The sequence below is a fragment of the Cenococcum geophilum genome, assembly GCF_001692895.1.
Source record: "Cenococcum geophilum 1.58 unplaced genomic scaffold K441scaffold_26, whole genome shotgun sequence".
Taxonomy (NCBI): Eukaryota; Fungi; Ascomycota; class Dothideomycetes; order Gloniales; family Gloniaceae; genus Cenococcum; species Cenococcum geophilum.
In genome coordinates, this window is record NW_027137584.1 from 1081600 (window position 1) to 1098253 (window position 16654).

General features: G+C 45.9%; 4 protein-coding genes across 4 annotated transcripts; all 4 read left to right on the forward strand.

The window, feature by feature from the left end:
- Window positions 1-1461: 1461 nt before the first annotated feature.
- Window positions 1462-5237, forward strand: K441DRAFT_687727 (putative splicing factor 3B subunit 1; the record flags this gene model as incomplete). Its single annotated transcript, XM_067652118.1, has 3 exons — window positions 1462-1471; window positions 1526-2964; window positions 3018-5237. 3 exons carry the CDS (start codon window positions 1462-1464, stop codon window positions 5235-5237), a joined length of 3669 nt encoding a protein of 1222 aa, XP_067503019.1.
- Window positions 5238-5401: 164 nt separating this feature from the next.
- Window positions 5402-6753, forward strand: K441DRAFT_687728 (alpha/beta-hydrolase; the record flags this gene model as incomplete). Its single annotated transcript, XM_067652119.1, has 3 exons — window positions 5402-5418; window positions 5694-6387; window positions 6448-6753. 3 exons carry the CDS (start codon window positions 5402-5404, stop codon window positions 6751-6753), a joined length of 1017 nt encoding a protein of 338 aa, XP_067503020.1.
- Window positions 6754-8480: 1727 nt separating this feature from the next.
- K441DRAFT_706110 (uncharacterized protein) lies at window positions 8481-9711 on the forward strand (the record flags this gene model as incomplete). The annotated part of the gene is made up of 3 exons (XM_067653636.1): window positions 8481-8530; window positions 8932-9102; window positions 9188-9711. 3 exons carry the CDS (start codon window positions 8481-8483, stop codon window positions 9642-9644), a joined length of 678 nt encoding a protein of 225 aa, XP_067503021.1. The 3' UTR covers window positions 9645-9711.
- Window positions 9712-12123: 2412 nt separating this feature from the next.
- On the forward strand, window positions 12124-13954 carry K441DRAFT_612807 (glycoside hydrolase family 43 protein). The gene is made up of 4 exons (XM_067645628.1): window positions 12124-12594; window positions 12678-13096; window positions 13216-13631; window positions 13686-13954. Exons 1-4 carry the CDS (start codon window positions 12540-12542, stop codon window positions 13819-13821), a joined length of 1026 nt encoding a protein of 341 aa, XP_067503022.1. The 5' UTR covers window positions 12124-12539; the 3' UTR covers window positions 13822-13954.
- Window positions 13955-16654: the final 2700 nt, after the last annotated feature.

Here is a 16654-nt window from a genome sequence, read left to right on the forward strand (position 1 = left end):
GCCACCTGCATTCCTGAAACGCACGTGCTTTCGAGAACTATTCTCTGAGTTTCCAATTGGTCTAAGTCGCATGGTTATAAAGATGGTTATGAACGTGTCCAATGTCATATTTAAGGTTTCTCAGCAAAAAGCTGGTAATGGATCGAGATTGATGCCAAGCAACTTAGCAGACGTCCTTAATTGGGATGTAATGCGATGGATTATATACCCGGGCCAGTAATGGAATAATGGTGTGCACATGGTCTTATATCTCTTTTCCTATCAATTTCACTGTCTGCATGTCAATCTTTAGGTCACTTTATTCCATCCTTCCTGACTTCCTTCAATCTCAACGCATTGTCTTACACTTCACATCTAGCTCGGACTCTGCTGTCAGGTACTTCTCCGAACGGTTCGTCCTTTTTAATTTGAGATTTGTAATTAATTGAAACCCCGCATCTCATAATCATGATTTGATTATCTGTGATCTTTGTTTCGTATTAGCCCATCAGCTTATTTTAGAGCGAAAATACGAAAATACAGTCACGAGGAATAATTCTACTCATGTCCCTCTCAAGACTTTCACGTTCTTTCATATGCTAATTAGAAGCATCCTAATCAAGATCTTACCCTAGTTCTAGTTTCGGAACGTACACAAATGAAACATGTGCCATTCGTGGGAATCTGCACATAAAAAAGACAGGTGTAATGGAAATGTATCATGAATATACAACGTAAGGGCTTGTTACATTGACCACAATCAAACAATCCAAAAGGAGACCATGATCCTGTTTAGTTCTACCCCGTTCGTATTGACAATACCTTCTACCAGGAATATCGGGTCTTATGGTGCTGAGATGTGGGATAAAGTTATTAAATACGGTTGTGTCCTGATAAGTTTGTAAGAGCTNCATGCCATCCAAAGTGGCTAATTAGATGGTGCCTCCGCGAGATTCCTGAAACCTATACATAGCTTGACGAGCCGGTCCCAGAATAGATAGCGGTACTACTACCCACACCATTGAGATAACGCATTTAGGGCTGCTAATAGGTTTTACTGCGGAACAAGATAGCGAATTATAATTGATAAAATCTTTTCAGTGTTAATCTGAAGAAATAATTCTTATCGAACTTAATTTAGAAGGCCTAATGGAATATACCTGACTTTTTGTTAAAATAGAGTGCTTCTCGCTATATAAACCAAGGAAGGGTCTATTCAATTTATTTGGAAATGTGAAATTCATTGCTTTTGAAAGTGAAGAAGGTTGTGGCGCAATCTGCCAGGGGCGAGAGCGAGGCTAAGGATCACGAGACCAAAAAGGCTAGTTCAGTCTTGGCAGCGACTTCTTCTCACCGTCGCCTCCCCTCCAGCCCATCAACCTCACACCTGTGAATCCACATGCGTTGATCGCACATCTTGTCAGTTCCAATCTGACTGCACGCCTTGCCACAGCTAAAAGCTTTCATTGACTTCGTTCAACAATGTCTGACGGTATGTTCCTAAGTCCTTCGCGTCTTGATTCTCCGCTAACAATCCCTACCTCAGCCGACTTCGACACTATCCGGCGCCTCCAGCAAGAGCGCAACGCAGCAAACGCAGGGAAGAAAGGTTCTAAAACTTTCGACCCAGCTAACCAGCGCACTGACAATTCCACCAAGGCTTCCCTGACTGAGACGTTCGATACCGAACTCTACGAGCGCAATGGCGTCGACAAGTATGCCGGCTACAACATGTCCATCGCTGTCAACGATGAAGACGAGGACATGGATGATTCAGATGAGCTAAATGGGAGGCGCTTGGTTGGACAATATACCGCCACCAAGGCGCAAGTGAATGAGTTTGCGAACGGTAGCACTGAGGAGGATGACATCTTGATGAGTCGAGAGAAGCAAGCACAGATAGCTTCGAGGGAAACCGACTACCAGAAGCGACGATTTGAACGAGGCGCACTCACTCCAACTCGGGCTGACCCTTTCGCAGAGAACAGACAAGCTGGCGCGCAGGAAGATGGGCTGAGCTATCGCGAGGTCATGGCTGCTAGGGATCTGGAGCGCGAGGAAGAGCGCGTTAAGAGATTAATCGCGGAGAAGGAAGCTAAAGGAGAAAATGGCGTGGTCGAACATCATCCAACTCTGAAGGACTCGAGTGACAAAGAGAACAGCGAGGCTGGTTCAACAGTTGCTGTAACCGCTGGGAGGAAGAGGAAGCAACGATGGGATGTATCTTCAGAAACTGCTTCAGCCAACGAAGCGAAGGAAGAAGAGGCAAAGCCGAAGCGTTCTAGATGGGACCAAACACCAGCACCAGGAGAAGAACTACCCAAGCGACAATCGAGATGGGATCAAGCTCCCGCTATTGGAGGTGCTACCCCCATGGTATCTGCAGGCTTGGCAACTCCCATACATCCTTCACAAGTTGGGGGTGTTATGTCATTTGGCACAGACATCTCGTCACGGAATGCGCCGCTATCTGATGAAGAACTAGATTTGATGCTACCATCCGAGGGTTATAAGATTCTTGATCCGCCTCCCGGCTACGAACCAATTCGAGCAGCCGCTCGTAAACTCATGGCTACTCCGGCCCCAGCTGCAAGTGCCAACGGGTACGGAGGATTCATGATGCAAGAACCCGAGAATGCTCGAGTAATGGGCAAGCAACTACCAACTGAGATTCCTGGCGTCGGTGACCTTCAATTTTTTAAGGCTGAGGATATGGCGTACTTCGGGAAGCTAGTGGATGGCGCAGACGAGAATCAAATGAGCGTGGAGGAACTCAAGGAGCGCAAGATTATGCGGTTACTTTTGAAGGTCAAGAATGGAACCCCCCCAATGAGGAAGACTGCTCTTCGACAGCTCACTGACAACGCTCGGCAATTCGGAGCCGGACCGCTCTTCAATCAGATTCTCCCTTTGCTGATGGAGAAGACGTTGGAAGACCAAGAGCGCCATCTGCTTGTGAAGGTCATCGACCGAGTGCTTTATAAAGTAAGCGTCAAATCCTTAGTTGATTCGGGTATATATATGCTAACTTTAACTAGCTAGATGATCTCGTTCGTCCATACGTCCACAAGATTCTAGTTGTCATTGAACCGCTCCTAATCGACCAAGATTACTATGCACGAGTTGAGGGCCGTGAAATCATCTCCAATCTTAGTAAAGCCGCTGGTCTCGCCCACATGATCAGCACGATGAGACCAGATATCGATCACGTTGATGAGTATGTCCGAAACACAACCGCTCGAGCTTTTGCGGTGGTTGCTTCAGCTCTTGGCATACCCGCATTGCTTCCTTTCTTGCGGGCTGTGTGTAGGAGTAAGAAGTCTTGGCAAGCTCGACACACTGGAGTGAAGATTGTTCAGCAAATTCCCATCCTCATGGGGTGCGCTGTCCTGCCTCACCTTAAGGGGCTTGTTGACTGCATCGGAGACAATCTTAATGATGAGCAGACAAAAGTTCGAATGGTTACTAGTTTGGCTATTGCGGCCCTTGCTGAAGCTGCCAATCCATATGGTATTGAAAGTTTTGACGACATCCTCAACCCATTATGGACCGGTGCCCGAAGACAGCGTGGCAAGAGCTTGGCTTCATTCCTAAAAGCTGTGGGCTACATTATTCCGCTGATGGACGAAGAATACGCCAACTATTATACCAGCCAGATTATGGAGATTCTGCTTCGGGAATTCTCTTCACCAGATGAAGAGATGAAGAAAGTAGTCTTGAAAGTGGTTTCGCAGTGTGCCAATACCGATGGTGTCACTGCTGCCTATTTGAAAGAGAATGTTTTGAGCGAGTTCTTCAAAAGCTTCTGGGTCCGGCGTATGGCCCTCGACAAGAGGAACTACCGCCAAGTCGTGGAAACAACGGTCGATCTCGGTCAAAAGGTTGGAGTTAGCGAGATTGTGGAACGGATTGTCAACAATCTCAAAGATGAGAGCGAGGCCTACCGAAAGATGACCGTAGAGACAGTCGAAAAAGTCGTTGCTAGCTTGGGTGCTGCTGATATTGGGGAAAGACTTGAAGAACGTCTCGTCGATGGCATCCTCCACGCGTTCCAAGAGCAGAGTGTCGAAGACGTTGTCATGCTCAATGGCTTTGGCACTGTTGTCAATGCTTTAGGAACAAGATGCAAACCGTATCTGCCACAAATCGTCAGTACCATTCTCTGGAGGTTGAACAACAAGTCCGCTACTGTCCGACAACAAGCTGCTGATCTTGTTTCTCGCATTACCATGGTCATGAGTCACTGTGGCGAAGACGCTCTCATGGGTAAACTGGGCACGGTACTCTACGAATACCTCGGTGAAGAATATCCCGAGGTTCTTGGCTCTATTCTCGGTGCTCTCCGGTCTATTGTTACTGTCGTTGGCATTAATCAAATGCAACCACCCATCAGGGATCTCCTTCCACGACTTACGCCTATTCTTCGAAATCGCCATGAGAAAGTACAAGAGAACACTATCGACCTTGTCGGTCGTATTGCTGATCGAGGCCCTGAGAGCGTCAATGCACGCGAGTGGATGAGAATCTGCTTCGAATTATTAGACATGCTCAAAGCACATAAGAAGGGTATTCGTCGTGCTGCAAACAACACATTTGGTTTTATTGCTAAAGCCATTGGACCGCAAGATGTTCTCGCCACCCTACTTAACAATCTCAGAGTACAGGAACGTCAATCGCGTGTATGCACAGCTGTTGCCATCGGTATCGTTGCCGAAACCTGCGCACCGTTTACTGTACTTCCAGCCCTCATGAATGAGTATCGTGTTCCTGAACTCAATGTCCAGAACGGTGTTCTGAAATCACTATCCTTCCTTTTCGAATACATTGGCGAGATGGCCAAAGACTACGTATATGCGATTACACCGCTTCTTGAAGATGCTCTCATCGATCGAGATCAAGTGCATCGCCAAACGGCTGCTTCGGTGGTTAAGCATGTCGCTCTTGGTGTTGTCGGTCTTGGGTGTGAAGATGCCATGCTGCATCTGCTAAACTTACTCTGGCCAAATCTTTTCGAGACTAGTCCCCACGTCATTGACCGAATCATTGAGGCAATTGATGCCATTCGTGTGGCGGTTGGCACTGGCACTGTCATGAACTACGTCTGGGCTGGTTTATTTCATTCTGCGCGTAAAGTCCGACAGCCCTACTGGCGGCTCTACAACGATGCGTATGTCCAAAACGCTGATTCTATGGTTCCTTACTATCCGTCCTTGGACGAGGAGAACTTAGTGAGGCACGAGCTAGAGATTTTTATTTGAGCTTCTTGCTCTGGGGTGCGGCACTTGACTTTCTTGTAAACCCGGTTAAATAGGATTCAAATGATGCATTAATGGTTAGGTTGTAGCATAGCAAATAGGAAATAGTCCAAATAGGAATAAGTCTCTCTTACGATCCTGGATTCTATGGTATGTTATGAACTGTCATGAACATGCATCACAGGTAACAGTGCTGACATAAGCTTAATGACAGTTGTCAGTTACTCACCAATCATTTAAGATAATGTAGCCGACCCGATAGCACATACTTACATCTGCAACTAAGAACTGTATTTTCTGGCTGGATGCTGATGGAGAAAATCTTGAATAGAATGCGATCTCCACAGCAGCACCACCAAATATCTCCTCATCATGGAATCTGCAGTGCCTATTTCCGACCCTAAGATGATTGTACAAAGTTTTCTGGGTGATTCTTTTTATAGCCGCCACGCTCGTCAGAGTACCTTTTTGGTGTATCTATTTTCTATTCAAATCTACTCGCCAACATCCAAAATGGACCTGGAGGCAATCACTTTGCACCCTTATTTTTAGGGCTTTCATCCAAATTATCAGCCTCGTTCGGTTACGCACACCATGTGATCTTAAACCGGGGAAAGAGAAGGAACGCTTCATTGTCATGCCACCTGCACAAGAAACACTTTATACAGGCATTATCACCGCGGACCCCGAAATTAGGCCGACAAAGATTGGAGGGACATGGTATCCATCACGCATCGACCATTCGAATCCACTCAAAGATGTAGTTCTCCACTTCCATGGCGGAGGCTACACCCTTGGAGATGGGCGGACTGTGGACTGTGGCTTCGGTGCCTCAATCACTCTCAAGCATACATCTGTTGGCCATGTATTTTGCCCCCAGTATCGACTCTCTGCAAATACAGGCGGACGATTTCCAGCCGCACTTCAAGATGCTCTTACCTCTTACGCGTACCTCATCTTCGACCTCGCTATCCTGCCTTCCAACATCATCCTTTCGGGTGACAGTGTTGGCGGTCACATGGCGCTCCAGCTCCTCCGCTACATATCTGACCACGGCGCCGAATTGGATCTCCCGCCCCCACAATGCGCATGGCTCTGGTCGCCCCAGTGTGATGCAAGCCCGCCCTTGCTTGATCCTACGGTCGTGTACAAGGTGCCACAATATGCCACAGACTTCCTCCCAGACCACCACCTCATAGCATAGAGTGCAGAGACCTACACGCCGCGTCCAGAAACAGGCATCTCAGTGCATAATCCGTATATAACGATACTAAGCAGTCCATTTGCGATCCCAACCCCGATTTTCATGATGGTTGGCGGGGCAGAGCTGAACTTTACGGAAGTGACTGGCTTCTTTAAAGAGATGTCTGCGATAAAGAGGAAGCGGTGTGAGATTTGGATTGAGGAAGCGGCGCCGCATGATATTTTCAAGTGTGGTAATCCACTTGGATTCGAGCAGGAAGCGGTACGAGCAGTAAAAAAGGCGGATGAATTTTTGAGACATTTAAATGGGTCATAGAACGGTTGCTGGTGTTTGTTGTATCTTGTGGTGAGCCATGGCTCGAATAAAAGTACATGGAAGAATGGTTATTTAAAGATGTAGGTTCGATTATTGCATAGCTCCAACAAAGACCTCTGACCAAATGAAGAGCGTTTCGGACACTACTCTATATTAGTGGAGATGTCTTTGAGACTCAAAATATGCCTTCTCCTTGTCGAGGCACTGTAACCGACTACGGGTGCTGCCGAGACAGCCTCAACGCCACCCTATATATTGATTGCAGATCAATATTGCTTGCAGATCACTGTTCCCATTTCAGCTACCATTTCATGTATATATACCTCTTGATTTCCACAGATTTACAATCAAGTCGCTTGTTCAATTCCCACACACTGCAAAGCTTACAGGCACCCTCATCCATAGTTTGTTCCAACCATAACGCTTGGTTCAGCTGCAGCTCGACCCCTTTTCATGGTCGAACCACCAGTGAAACATTGCGGCCTTGACTTAGTGTATTCTTTGACTCTAGTAGATATGTTTCGGTGAAGCTAAACAGTACGTGGGTCTTGAAGAGAGCCTAATGGCCTGACTTGCTTGCTGGAGCAGTTTACGGTCCAGTCCACGACCTCGGGTACACCAGCCAAGCCATGCGCCTTACTTGAACCGACAGTTCATTGAATCATAAACTTTCATGAACCTCCTTGCTTGCGGAAACCCTAGGCTTCTAGAAGAAGGTAAATAGATGGTGCTGAGCACAGCCGTTTCATGGGTTTGCTTGTGACCTTAGTTATCAGCCAGAGGTGCTATGTTTGTGGCTGTGTTGGCCCGTGCTTGTGCAAGGCATACACGACCTTTATCCACTCGACCAACTATTTTTAACACGGCTCCAAAGAACTTAAAGTCTTATTTTCACCAACCTATCGGAACAGATTTTTCTCTGTCAACTGTAGCCTACCTTTGTAAGAAAGGATTTCGCCGTCGCCACTAAATATGCTGGGCAACAGCTGAACAGACCGGCCCTGCGGGGATCCATAAGAAAATCCTACGCTTCGTATAGCCCATTGTCACCGGCTTGTGCGCTTAGGCACAACCTTACAGCCCCTCTAAAAGCCTGAAACACAGCAGGAGTCGCTGATCGTGATATGTCTGCCTTGCTGCGTTGGCTTCGTATTAACCTCTCTCTTAATCCTCATAATCACTATGTTGGTTTGTATAACATTTTCCTTGTCATCTGCAGTTTCTCATACTTGAGGTATACTCTTAAATGGCTTTTGTTGCCACAAGAGATTCTATGGGTTCTTTATCAGTTCCTGGCTCTGTATTAGAAGGAAATATCAACCAGCTAGGCGGTCCCTTCTTCCCCCCGGCGCGACCTCCTCCGCTGCATACGTCGAGAGCAAGATATCCGGGCCCAATAGACATATCTAGGGCTCTCCAAAATTTGAGACTGAATAATTCTCCAGCCGTATCTGAGCTAATTAGATCTCTGGATAATGTTCCTTTTATTCAGCCAACGACTCGTAGAAATGCTGAAGAAAAATTACTATCGGCAGCCGCCTCCTCAAGCTCATCAGAAACACCTACAACTCTACCGATCACTCGGGTACGATATAAAAATTCTCGTTTAGCGTCCTCTCGGGGTTTCAATTCCGGAAGAAAGAAAGAACCTCGTCGGGTTTCCCCAAACGTACTACGGCCTATCCCTGGAGAGTTTCTAGAGAGCGAGTCAGAGTTTCGCCAGAGCAATGCTTCTTCCTCACCAGCTGTCTCTCCTTCTCCTATTTTTTCAGAGCCAGTTCGTAGAGAGGAAGCTACATCGGTCACATTATCAAGAAATATTGCAAACGACCCTTTGACAGGCCAGACATGCCATACACCAGAGTTAGTATCGCGACAGCCCAGTCGCCCAAAACGGCTATATTTCGAAAACGCACCTTCTGAAATCGCGGTATCACCTCTATCAGAAAATTCTGAAGAGGCCAATCCGGGGATCACGCCCCCGCTTTTCGACAACTCACCACTGCCAGCAATTTCCCCAATAGCAGCTTCTCCAATAAAAAGGCCGCGGGCACCTTCTCCCAGAATCCCAGCAAAATCATCTCCGACAGAAACATGGTCTCGCCCAGGAGTACCCTCTAAAACAAAGTCTTGTATCGTCTGCAACGATTCAAAATCCGTAATCGACTTCCCCATTAGCATAACTGTCCGCTGCACTCATCCACCACAGACATGTCTGGAATGTCTGCAGAGCTGGATCGCCTCGAGCATGGAAAGCAAAGGCTGGGACAAAGTGACGTGCTCAGAATGCGACGAAAAGCTAGATTATGAGAACATGAAGACGTTTGCAGCGCCGGACATGTTTGCCAGGTAAGCCCCCCTCCCACACCCTACGCTTCACATTTGGGACGTACGACTACGAGACGAAAGGTTAACATGAGTTTTCTGAACGCAGATTCGACGCGCTCTCCACCCGCGCCGTCCTCTCCACCCTCCCCGACTTCCGCTGGTGTCGCGCTCCCGACTGCACCTCGGGCCAGATCCACACCGGCAGTCCCAGCAAAAACCCCATCTTCCGCTGCACCTCCTGCAAGTTCGCCTACTGCGTTAACCACGAGCGCGAGTGGCACAAAGGCGAGACGTGCGAGCAGTACGACGCCCGCATGGCGTTGAGCAAGCGGTCGGCGAAGCTGATCGAGGAGGAGCAGGCGAGCGAGCGCACGATTAAAGAGACGACGAAAAAGTGTCCTGGGGAGGGGTGCGGGGCGAGTATTGAGAAGAATGAGGGCTGCGATCACATGACTTGTAAAGCGTGTTCGTGGGAGTTTTGCTGGCTGTGCTTGGCGCCCTTTGAGCCGATAAGGAAGAAGGGGAATAAGGAGCATAAGAGTGATTGCAAGTATTATGCGTGAGAATGAGGAGCTAGGGTGCGGTGTTGTAAATAAAAAATTTTGAGCTATTGTAATTGCTGAAATCGGGTTACTTTGATCACTTGTGATGCTTTATGAAATGACACTTCCGATCAGATTAAAAGGTTTGCTTAAGCATCTAACCCATTCTTTGAGATCTGAGCCTGCTCTACTGATGTTTGTATTACTCTATTCTTTACCCTCTTTATGTCTCTACAAATCTACCCCGAACCAAATGTTTGACGGATTAGCGATAAGGTACTGTGTATTCTTGCTTCGCCCTCTTTTTCCTAGTCTTGTTATGTTCTTTGCTCCGAAACATACGCATTTTTTATGTACATGCTGATTTCTCACCCTTTCATGTATGTTGGTTCCAATCCGCCTCTACACATCTAAACCCCTTCCCATCCGTATGCCCAACAGGGAAACTGCTCAAGTGCTACTAGTAGCAGTCGCACCTAACGAGCTCACAGCCGCCGAGAGGCTGCTAAGAGCCAATGAAAGCGAGAGCGTTGCAGAGGTAGCAGCAGCTAATGCGGAAGCCGCGCCGCTGGTGGATGGGCTAGATCCTCCCGACACGGCAAGCGTGCTTGGGTACAAAGAGGCAGGTACTGTTGAAGAAGGTGCCGGCATGGGCTTGTACCAGGATGTTGTCCGTGCACCTAGCAGTTAAACTAGTCAGTATATATGCGTCTGTGGAGCTGAGATCCGGTTGTATGTTTGGGCAGGAACGGGAGATTTGTTGAGGGGAAATTGTAAGTACCCATAAAGCGCGGGGTCGTAGTAGGCACCTCCGCATGCTCCCTGTCTTCGGCCGTTGATGACGGGGCAGAGCTGGCCATCGTAGCAGGTGTAGTTCAAGGGGGCGTAGGGTGCACCGTTGCAGGTGTATAGTTCGGTCAGGTTGATGGATGGGTTGCTTTGCCGGTTTTGGAGTGGGGGGTAGCTATGGCGGCGATGGCGAAGGTGAGGATAGTGAAGGCGCGCATTGTCGCGGATTTGTTGAGAAATGGGAATGATTAGAAAATTACTGTCACTTAGAGTGGTTGGATTGTTAAAGCGAGAGTGGAGAGACAATATTGAGTTTGACTCTATTTTATTGAAATTATAGAAAGTGATGATATGGGTAATATTAATAAGAATTCTGTGGGAAGGGAAATGGGTTTAAATAATTACATTGCCACCCTCTGCTATACTAGTTCCTGACGCAAACGTCATGAGGGTCGAAAAACACCAAGAATCTATTCACTCGCTCGCAGAGATATATTCCAAATATGTATTTGTATTGTATTGGGGGGTGTAGGCCCGAGGAGAGGGTAATCTCGCCTCAGCCTGCTTGCATAGTAGGTTCCCTACTGTCAAGCAGTGGTAGATAATTACGCACTCATTGCCCCAAACAACGCGTACTGCTAGAACCTAACAGTACGAGGCCTGCGCCCAACAACNAATATGAATGTAGGAATATATATCGTCTCTTTGCGCCCGTAGGGTATCGTTAACAGACCNTTCGAGCAACGTAGAATCTCTAGGTAGTATTGAAGGCTATTAACGACGACGACGTNGTAGGAAGGAGAAGGAGAGGAAGCTGGAAAGCGTCAATTTAAAACCTGTTAAAAACCCTGTGGGAAAAATTGTCAGGAAAGACTACTTATCAACAGCTGTGGAAAGACGCGACGCGAAACTTCGCGATCCTCCAAGGGGTAAGACGTTTTATCGCGACGACGACGCAGCGCCATACGGCACAGTATTATCGAGGCTATAAAACGAATGAACAACAAATTCTCTATCAAATAAGCCTTATTTCAAAGCGAAAAGCCAAAAGGCTGATTGTGATAGATATTGATGTTGCTGTTCAGAGGAGGCGTGACTTCGCTTTGAATAGACATCTTTATATACTTGTGATATATTGCATAATGAGAAAAGACAGGAGACCGCTTTGGAAGCAAGTCGAGGCCAAAATTCGGCATTCGGGTACTAAACTGCCCGTCAACATAGTCTAGTTAACCAAGGAAGACCCACGGGTTGTGGGGATCTCAAGGTATTAGATGTTTATCCGCATTTTGATAGTTTAGTACGTGTCTGAGGCGTGCTCGTAGTGAGAGAATTCAGAAGAAATACGAGAGTTGGGAAAGAGGAATCGATGATGCTTTCAATATGGAATAATTGTCTTGCAATTATTGTAATAGTTCACCATCAATATCGTCGCATGATTAAAATGCACCTGCCAGCGCTGAAAACGACTGGTGTTTCGAAGTACAATAGTGGTTGATGGTCGTCATCCAGATCCAAAATAGGATTAGCGCAATTAAATTCTCAATCGGCAAAAACACTCATGATCATAGCCCAAGATATTCTATAATTAGTCATATTTTTGGGCTCGCTCTGGCTACCTCCTATGTACATTCAATATGCCCTTTACAAAATATGTTCAAAAAGTGTTGATTGTATTATTGGCCCGTTTACACTAGTCCGTCCGCCAAGACAATACCCGGAATTAGCGTGTCTCGTTTCCAAGACGTTCAACGCCACCCTCTATCTTGTGTACTCGAACCGTCAACATTTCACTCACCTAAACTTCCCCTGGCACCATCTACCTACCCGTGGTAGTCTTCTCTTGCGAGAAAGTTCGTTGGAGTGGCTCACGGGGTTGGATTCTCCTTCATCAAGGAACTTGATTCTGCGTTTCTCGCCAGGGCAGCGCCAGTCCCTCCCTGCATCACACATTGCCAAGACGTGTCTCGAATAGGGCTGAGCTATGTTTGTTACAGACTGAAGCTTGCAGCATTTACCAGGAAGTTGCTGGAGACGGTGCCGGTAGGCCTAAAGACAGTGAAAGGAATGACTATACAGTGTTCTCGGTAATTGTGCACTTGTGCACAATTGCTACGCGAAGCCACAATGCGGAGAATAACTAGACGCACTTCTAAAATAATATTTCCCTTGACAATTCTTCGTGAGTCTTCACAGCACAAGCCCCAGATCATCCTAGCCTAATAATTGCGTTTTGTAATATATTCTAATCCAGAATATATACAGTCATTACCGTCATATTCCTCTTCACAATTTCGTTCCAAGGGAAACCCAGATCTCCGATTTCAATGAGTTCATCGTCTTCAGAAGACCTTTCTTGCGATAGTCCGATATGTTACAACTATGTATTTTCCACATTCGGCGGCGAAACTAGCAAGAATGAAAGACAGCTCGATATCTACGTCTCCGACGATGCAGTACATTGGGAAGCACTTGCGATGGGTACATATAAGCCAGCAAACAGTCTTTTGCGCGATCCAAGCATCATACTGCACTCAGACGGCTTTTATTACATCTGCCATACGACTGACTGGGACGGTGATGACTTTGCTATCATCCGCAGTAAAAACCTCATCGATTGGGATCCGGTAGTGACCGTGAAATCCTCCCATAATGGGTTCAAAGTTGCGCAGACATGGGCACCGGTAAACTCCCCCCACTCCCCCACTCTTTTCTTTTCTCTCCCACGCGCAGCACCAGGTTTCAGAAGCGGTGTCATCTCTATTCCTGTAATGTATGATGGGAATCTTACTCCATTGTGCAGGAATTCTTTCAAGATCCTCAAACCAATAAAATCCACATCATCGTCTCCCTTCGCCAACCCGACCTGACTCTCATTAACCCTGATCACGTGGTTCGCGAATCCATCTTCAAGCCCTACATCTTCACAGCTACTTCCTCTGATCTCAAGTCTTGGAGCCGAGCCCAACAGCTTAACGTCAATGAGAGCAATGGAGGATTACTACAGAGCCATATCGATATGTTCGTAATATACAAAGAGGACGATAAAAGTACGCCCTACCATGCGTTTATGAAAAACGAAGTCGAGAAGTATGTTGAGCATCTAACGGCGACGAGCGTGATGGGGCCGTGGGAGTATAAACAAACCAACGATTTTGCGAACTGGGGAATTAAGGAAGGCCCAGTAGTGGTGCAATTACCGAGCGGAAAATATAGGATGTGAGTGCTACTTTTCATAACCATTGACACTTGAATAGCTAACTCCATGCTTAGATGGGCCGATGATTATCATGGGCACTACCAGTACGCCGATAGCGATGATTTATGGACATGGGATGAGATGGTGGATATCCCAGATGGTATCTCGAGTAAGGTCAGACATGGTAGTGTACTCAGACAAGTGAAATAGCGGTGCATTAAGATCTTCGGATGAGGTCAGTATAGAAATAGACGAGACTTGGAGAAATCCAAATTCTTTCAAAGAAGATAGTGTTGTAAGGCGTTGATAACCCGTCGCCGAGAGAAGCTTGATCCGATTTGGCTAGCGCCTCCGCAGCCTGCCCTGCAAGCCTCCCTACGCCACCACCTCTAATCGAAGACGATATCTTTGCGTCCGTCATTTATACAGGAACATTGCTTCCATTACCCCCAAATTCGCTCCCTTTCCTGCAAAATGAATATCACAATTTTACGTCCTTCCTCACCATTTACCCTGATTCCCACCCCGGTGAATACTCCACTTTTTGAGGTTTCTCCGCACTGAATGCGGGGAAGATTCCGCTTCTCTGCTTTTACGAAACCAAAGTTGCCCGCAAGGACCCCACAAGTCGAATTTTTAAAACTGACCAATTACTGGAACCAGCATCGGAAAAATATGACCTCAAGCTGGAGATCAGGAACAGTATGCTATTAGACGACAGTCTCATAATGTACCGATACTCGGTTTCCTTGATTCCTTGGCTTCCTTCAAATAAAAACCAGAGATGGGTTGGTTCAGGCTCCTGCGTTTCTTAGTTATTTGTTGTGCCTTTGGTCTCGTCTGAATATTCTATTTCAATCTCAAAGGGCTCTCCATTTTCTCTCTTAGTTAAGGATGGAAAGGACATTATTGTGACCGCAATCTTGGCTGGCGCCACTAACTCTACTGTGAAAACCGTGAGCGCTTCGTCTCCTAGAAGGATGCCTAACAGTGGTGGACAGATCACTGCTCGAATGATCAGTCCAGCCATAGCCAAAATCCAAGTTGGCTCTTCGTATCCCTTTCTTGGCGCGCAGTTTACTACAGACCCAGAAGATTTTATTTATGAAGTTTGGGAATATCCATTCTTCGAAAGTATCTCCAATGCTAATGTATCTTTCGATCTGAAAGGGGTTGGAAACGCTGACGGTATTAATTGTAACAATGCTCGAGCTCCATTTTTGCTTAACAGTGCTAGCTGAGATGGGTTTATATGATTTCACGAAAGAAGGGCAAGCACAATTCATCTTAAATACTAGCGCCTAACATACTACATCATCTTACCGGAATGCAAAGGCGACTTTAAGTCTATTCTGGAGGGATATACCGGTCTTTCTTCGCGTATAGAAATGCCTCCTACCTCAGGGTTCGGACCAACGTTTTGGTCAGGCAATTTCGAACAGGACTTCCACGCTAGGGTTACCAATGCACAAGAAAATTATTAACCTCCCCCCTGTGTGGCGGAGCACCCGGTGTTCCGGAACAATTTAACTTCTGAGCATCTCAGCATTCGCACGCTTGTCGATGTCATCATGCTGCTATAATCAGTGTGTTCTCAAGCAAGTTCTTTATATTCTGGACGCTTCTCATCTTAATATTACGAAAGTATGGTCGACTTGTGGCTCGATTTTCACAGAGCATATGTTGATGTTACAGCTAAAACTCCTCGCTACAACACTACCACCGTTGACATATTACTTTTAAATCTATAAAGGGGGCTAATCGGAACTATATAATCGTATATGATTGTCCGAAACTATGATCAATAATGTGCGAGGTACAGGAGGCAATTCCTCTATGTCGGTAGGCCCGCCGCACCGCTTTCGGCAACTAGCCATCACAATCGAGTAATATTATGTAAGTACTATTTTGTGCAATCTTATAGCTAATCATGCTGTGTTTTACGTCAGACTCTCATGTCTATGATACTCTAACCGCTTTCTGGGCGACACAGTTCCTCCCTATTGTAAAGTGACAAAACGCGAAAGACTGCGCAAATTCATCAACCGACCCAGATAAGAGTTGGAAAACAGAGTAGTAAGTTAGCCTTTTGTTTTCGATTGCTGCTATGGTTGCAGAAAGCCAGGCTTAGTACTCAATCACCCAGGTTTCAATATTGAATTGAATTAAATGCCAAGACTCAATCAATTCAATCAACTGAGAGCTCGCTGGCTTGGCAATTCAATCAATATAAAAGTCCTAGTTAAATTAAATTGATTAATAAATATTAAAACTTTTAATATTATATAGAAATATGCTGAATATAACATACAATAATGCTCTAGATTTTATTTTTCTTAGTCCTCCTTACCAAAAAAGGTTTACCCAAGCATCACCCGTTGTTTACAGTGTTATATTATCGCCAGAGTCTTAGCAGGTAAGAAGAGTTTTACTACTAGACTTGCCCACTAATAATATCAATTTTATTACCACCATGGCTTCTAATACGTTAGATAATGGCCAAATAAATACCTTAATACTCTCTATAGCTTGTTCTAATCCTACCGTCCCTACCAACCTCTAGTACGCTTACAGCTTAGATGGCAATACCAACGCGTCTACCACCAATCCTCAGCCAGAAGACTATACAGAAGTTAATTAAAAGCGTATTCTTAGCTACCATGTTCCTTATTTAACGGCAGGCAAACGTTATAGGCCTATATAGCAGTATAGATATAATATTAAGCATAGTAAAACTAGTAGGCGGTATTAGCTCTGCAAAATCTACTATAGGAAGAAGGCCTATATAGCAGTATAGATATAATATTAAGCATAGTAAAACTAGTAGGCGGTATTAGCTCTGCAAAATCTACTATAGGAAGAAGGCCTATATATAACATATATATTTGGATTCGGGCACTACTAATTATTCTAAGCACATGCTAGAAGAACACAATATTAGTAACGGTCCTAGAAAAAAAGTAAAGCTAGGATAATTAGTCTTTAAACAGCTATATCTTTAAGCTAATAAGCTAAAGGATTAAGCCTGAATAAACACTATTAT

Coding starts and splice junctions, on each gene's coding strand:
- K441DRAFT_612807 (XM_067645628.1), top strand. CDS start 12,540: ATGCGGAGAATAACTAGACGCACTTCTAAAATAATATTTCCCTTGACA. Junction 12,595..12,677: donor ATTTCCCTTGACAATTCTTC/GTGAGTCTTCAC, acceptor GAATATATACAG/TCATTACCGTCATATTCCTC. Junction 13,632..13,685: donor CCGAGCGGAAAATATAGGAT/GTGAGTGCTACT, acceptor CTCCATGCTTAG/ATGGGCCGATGATTATCATG.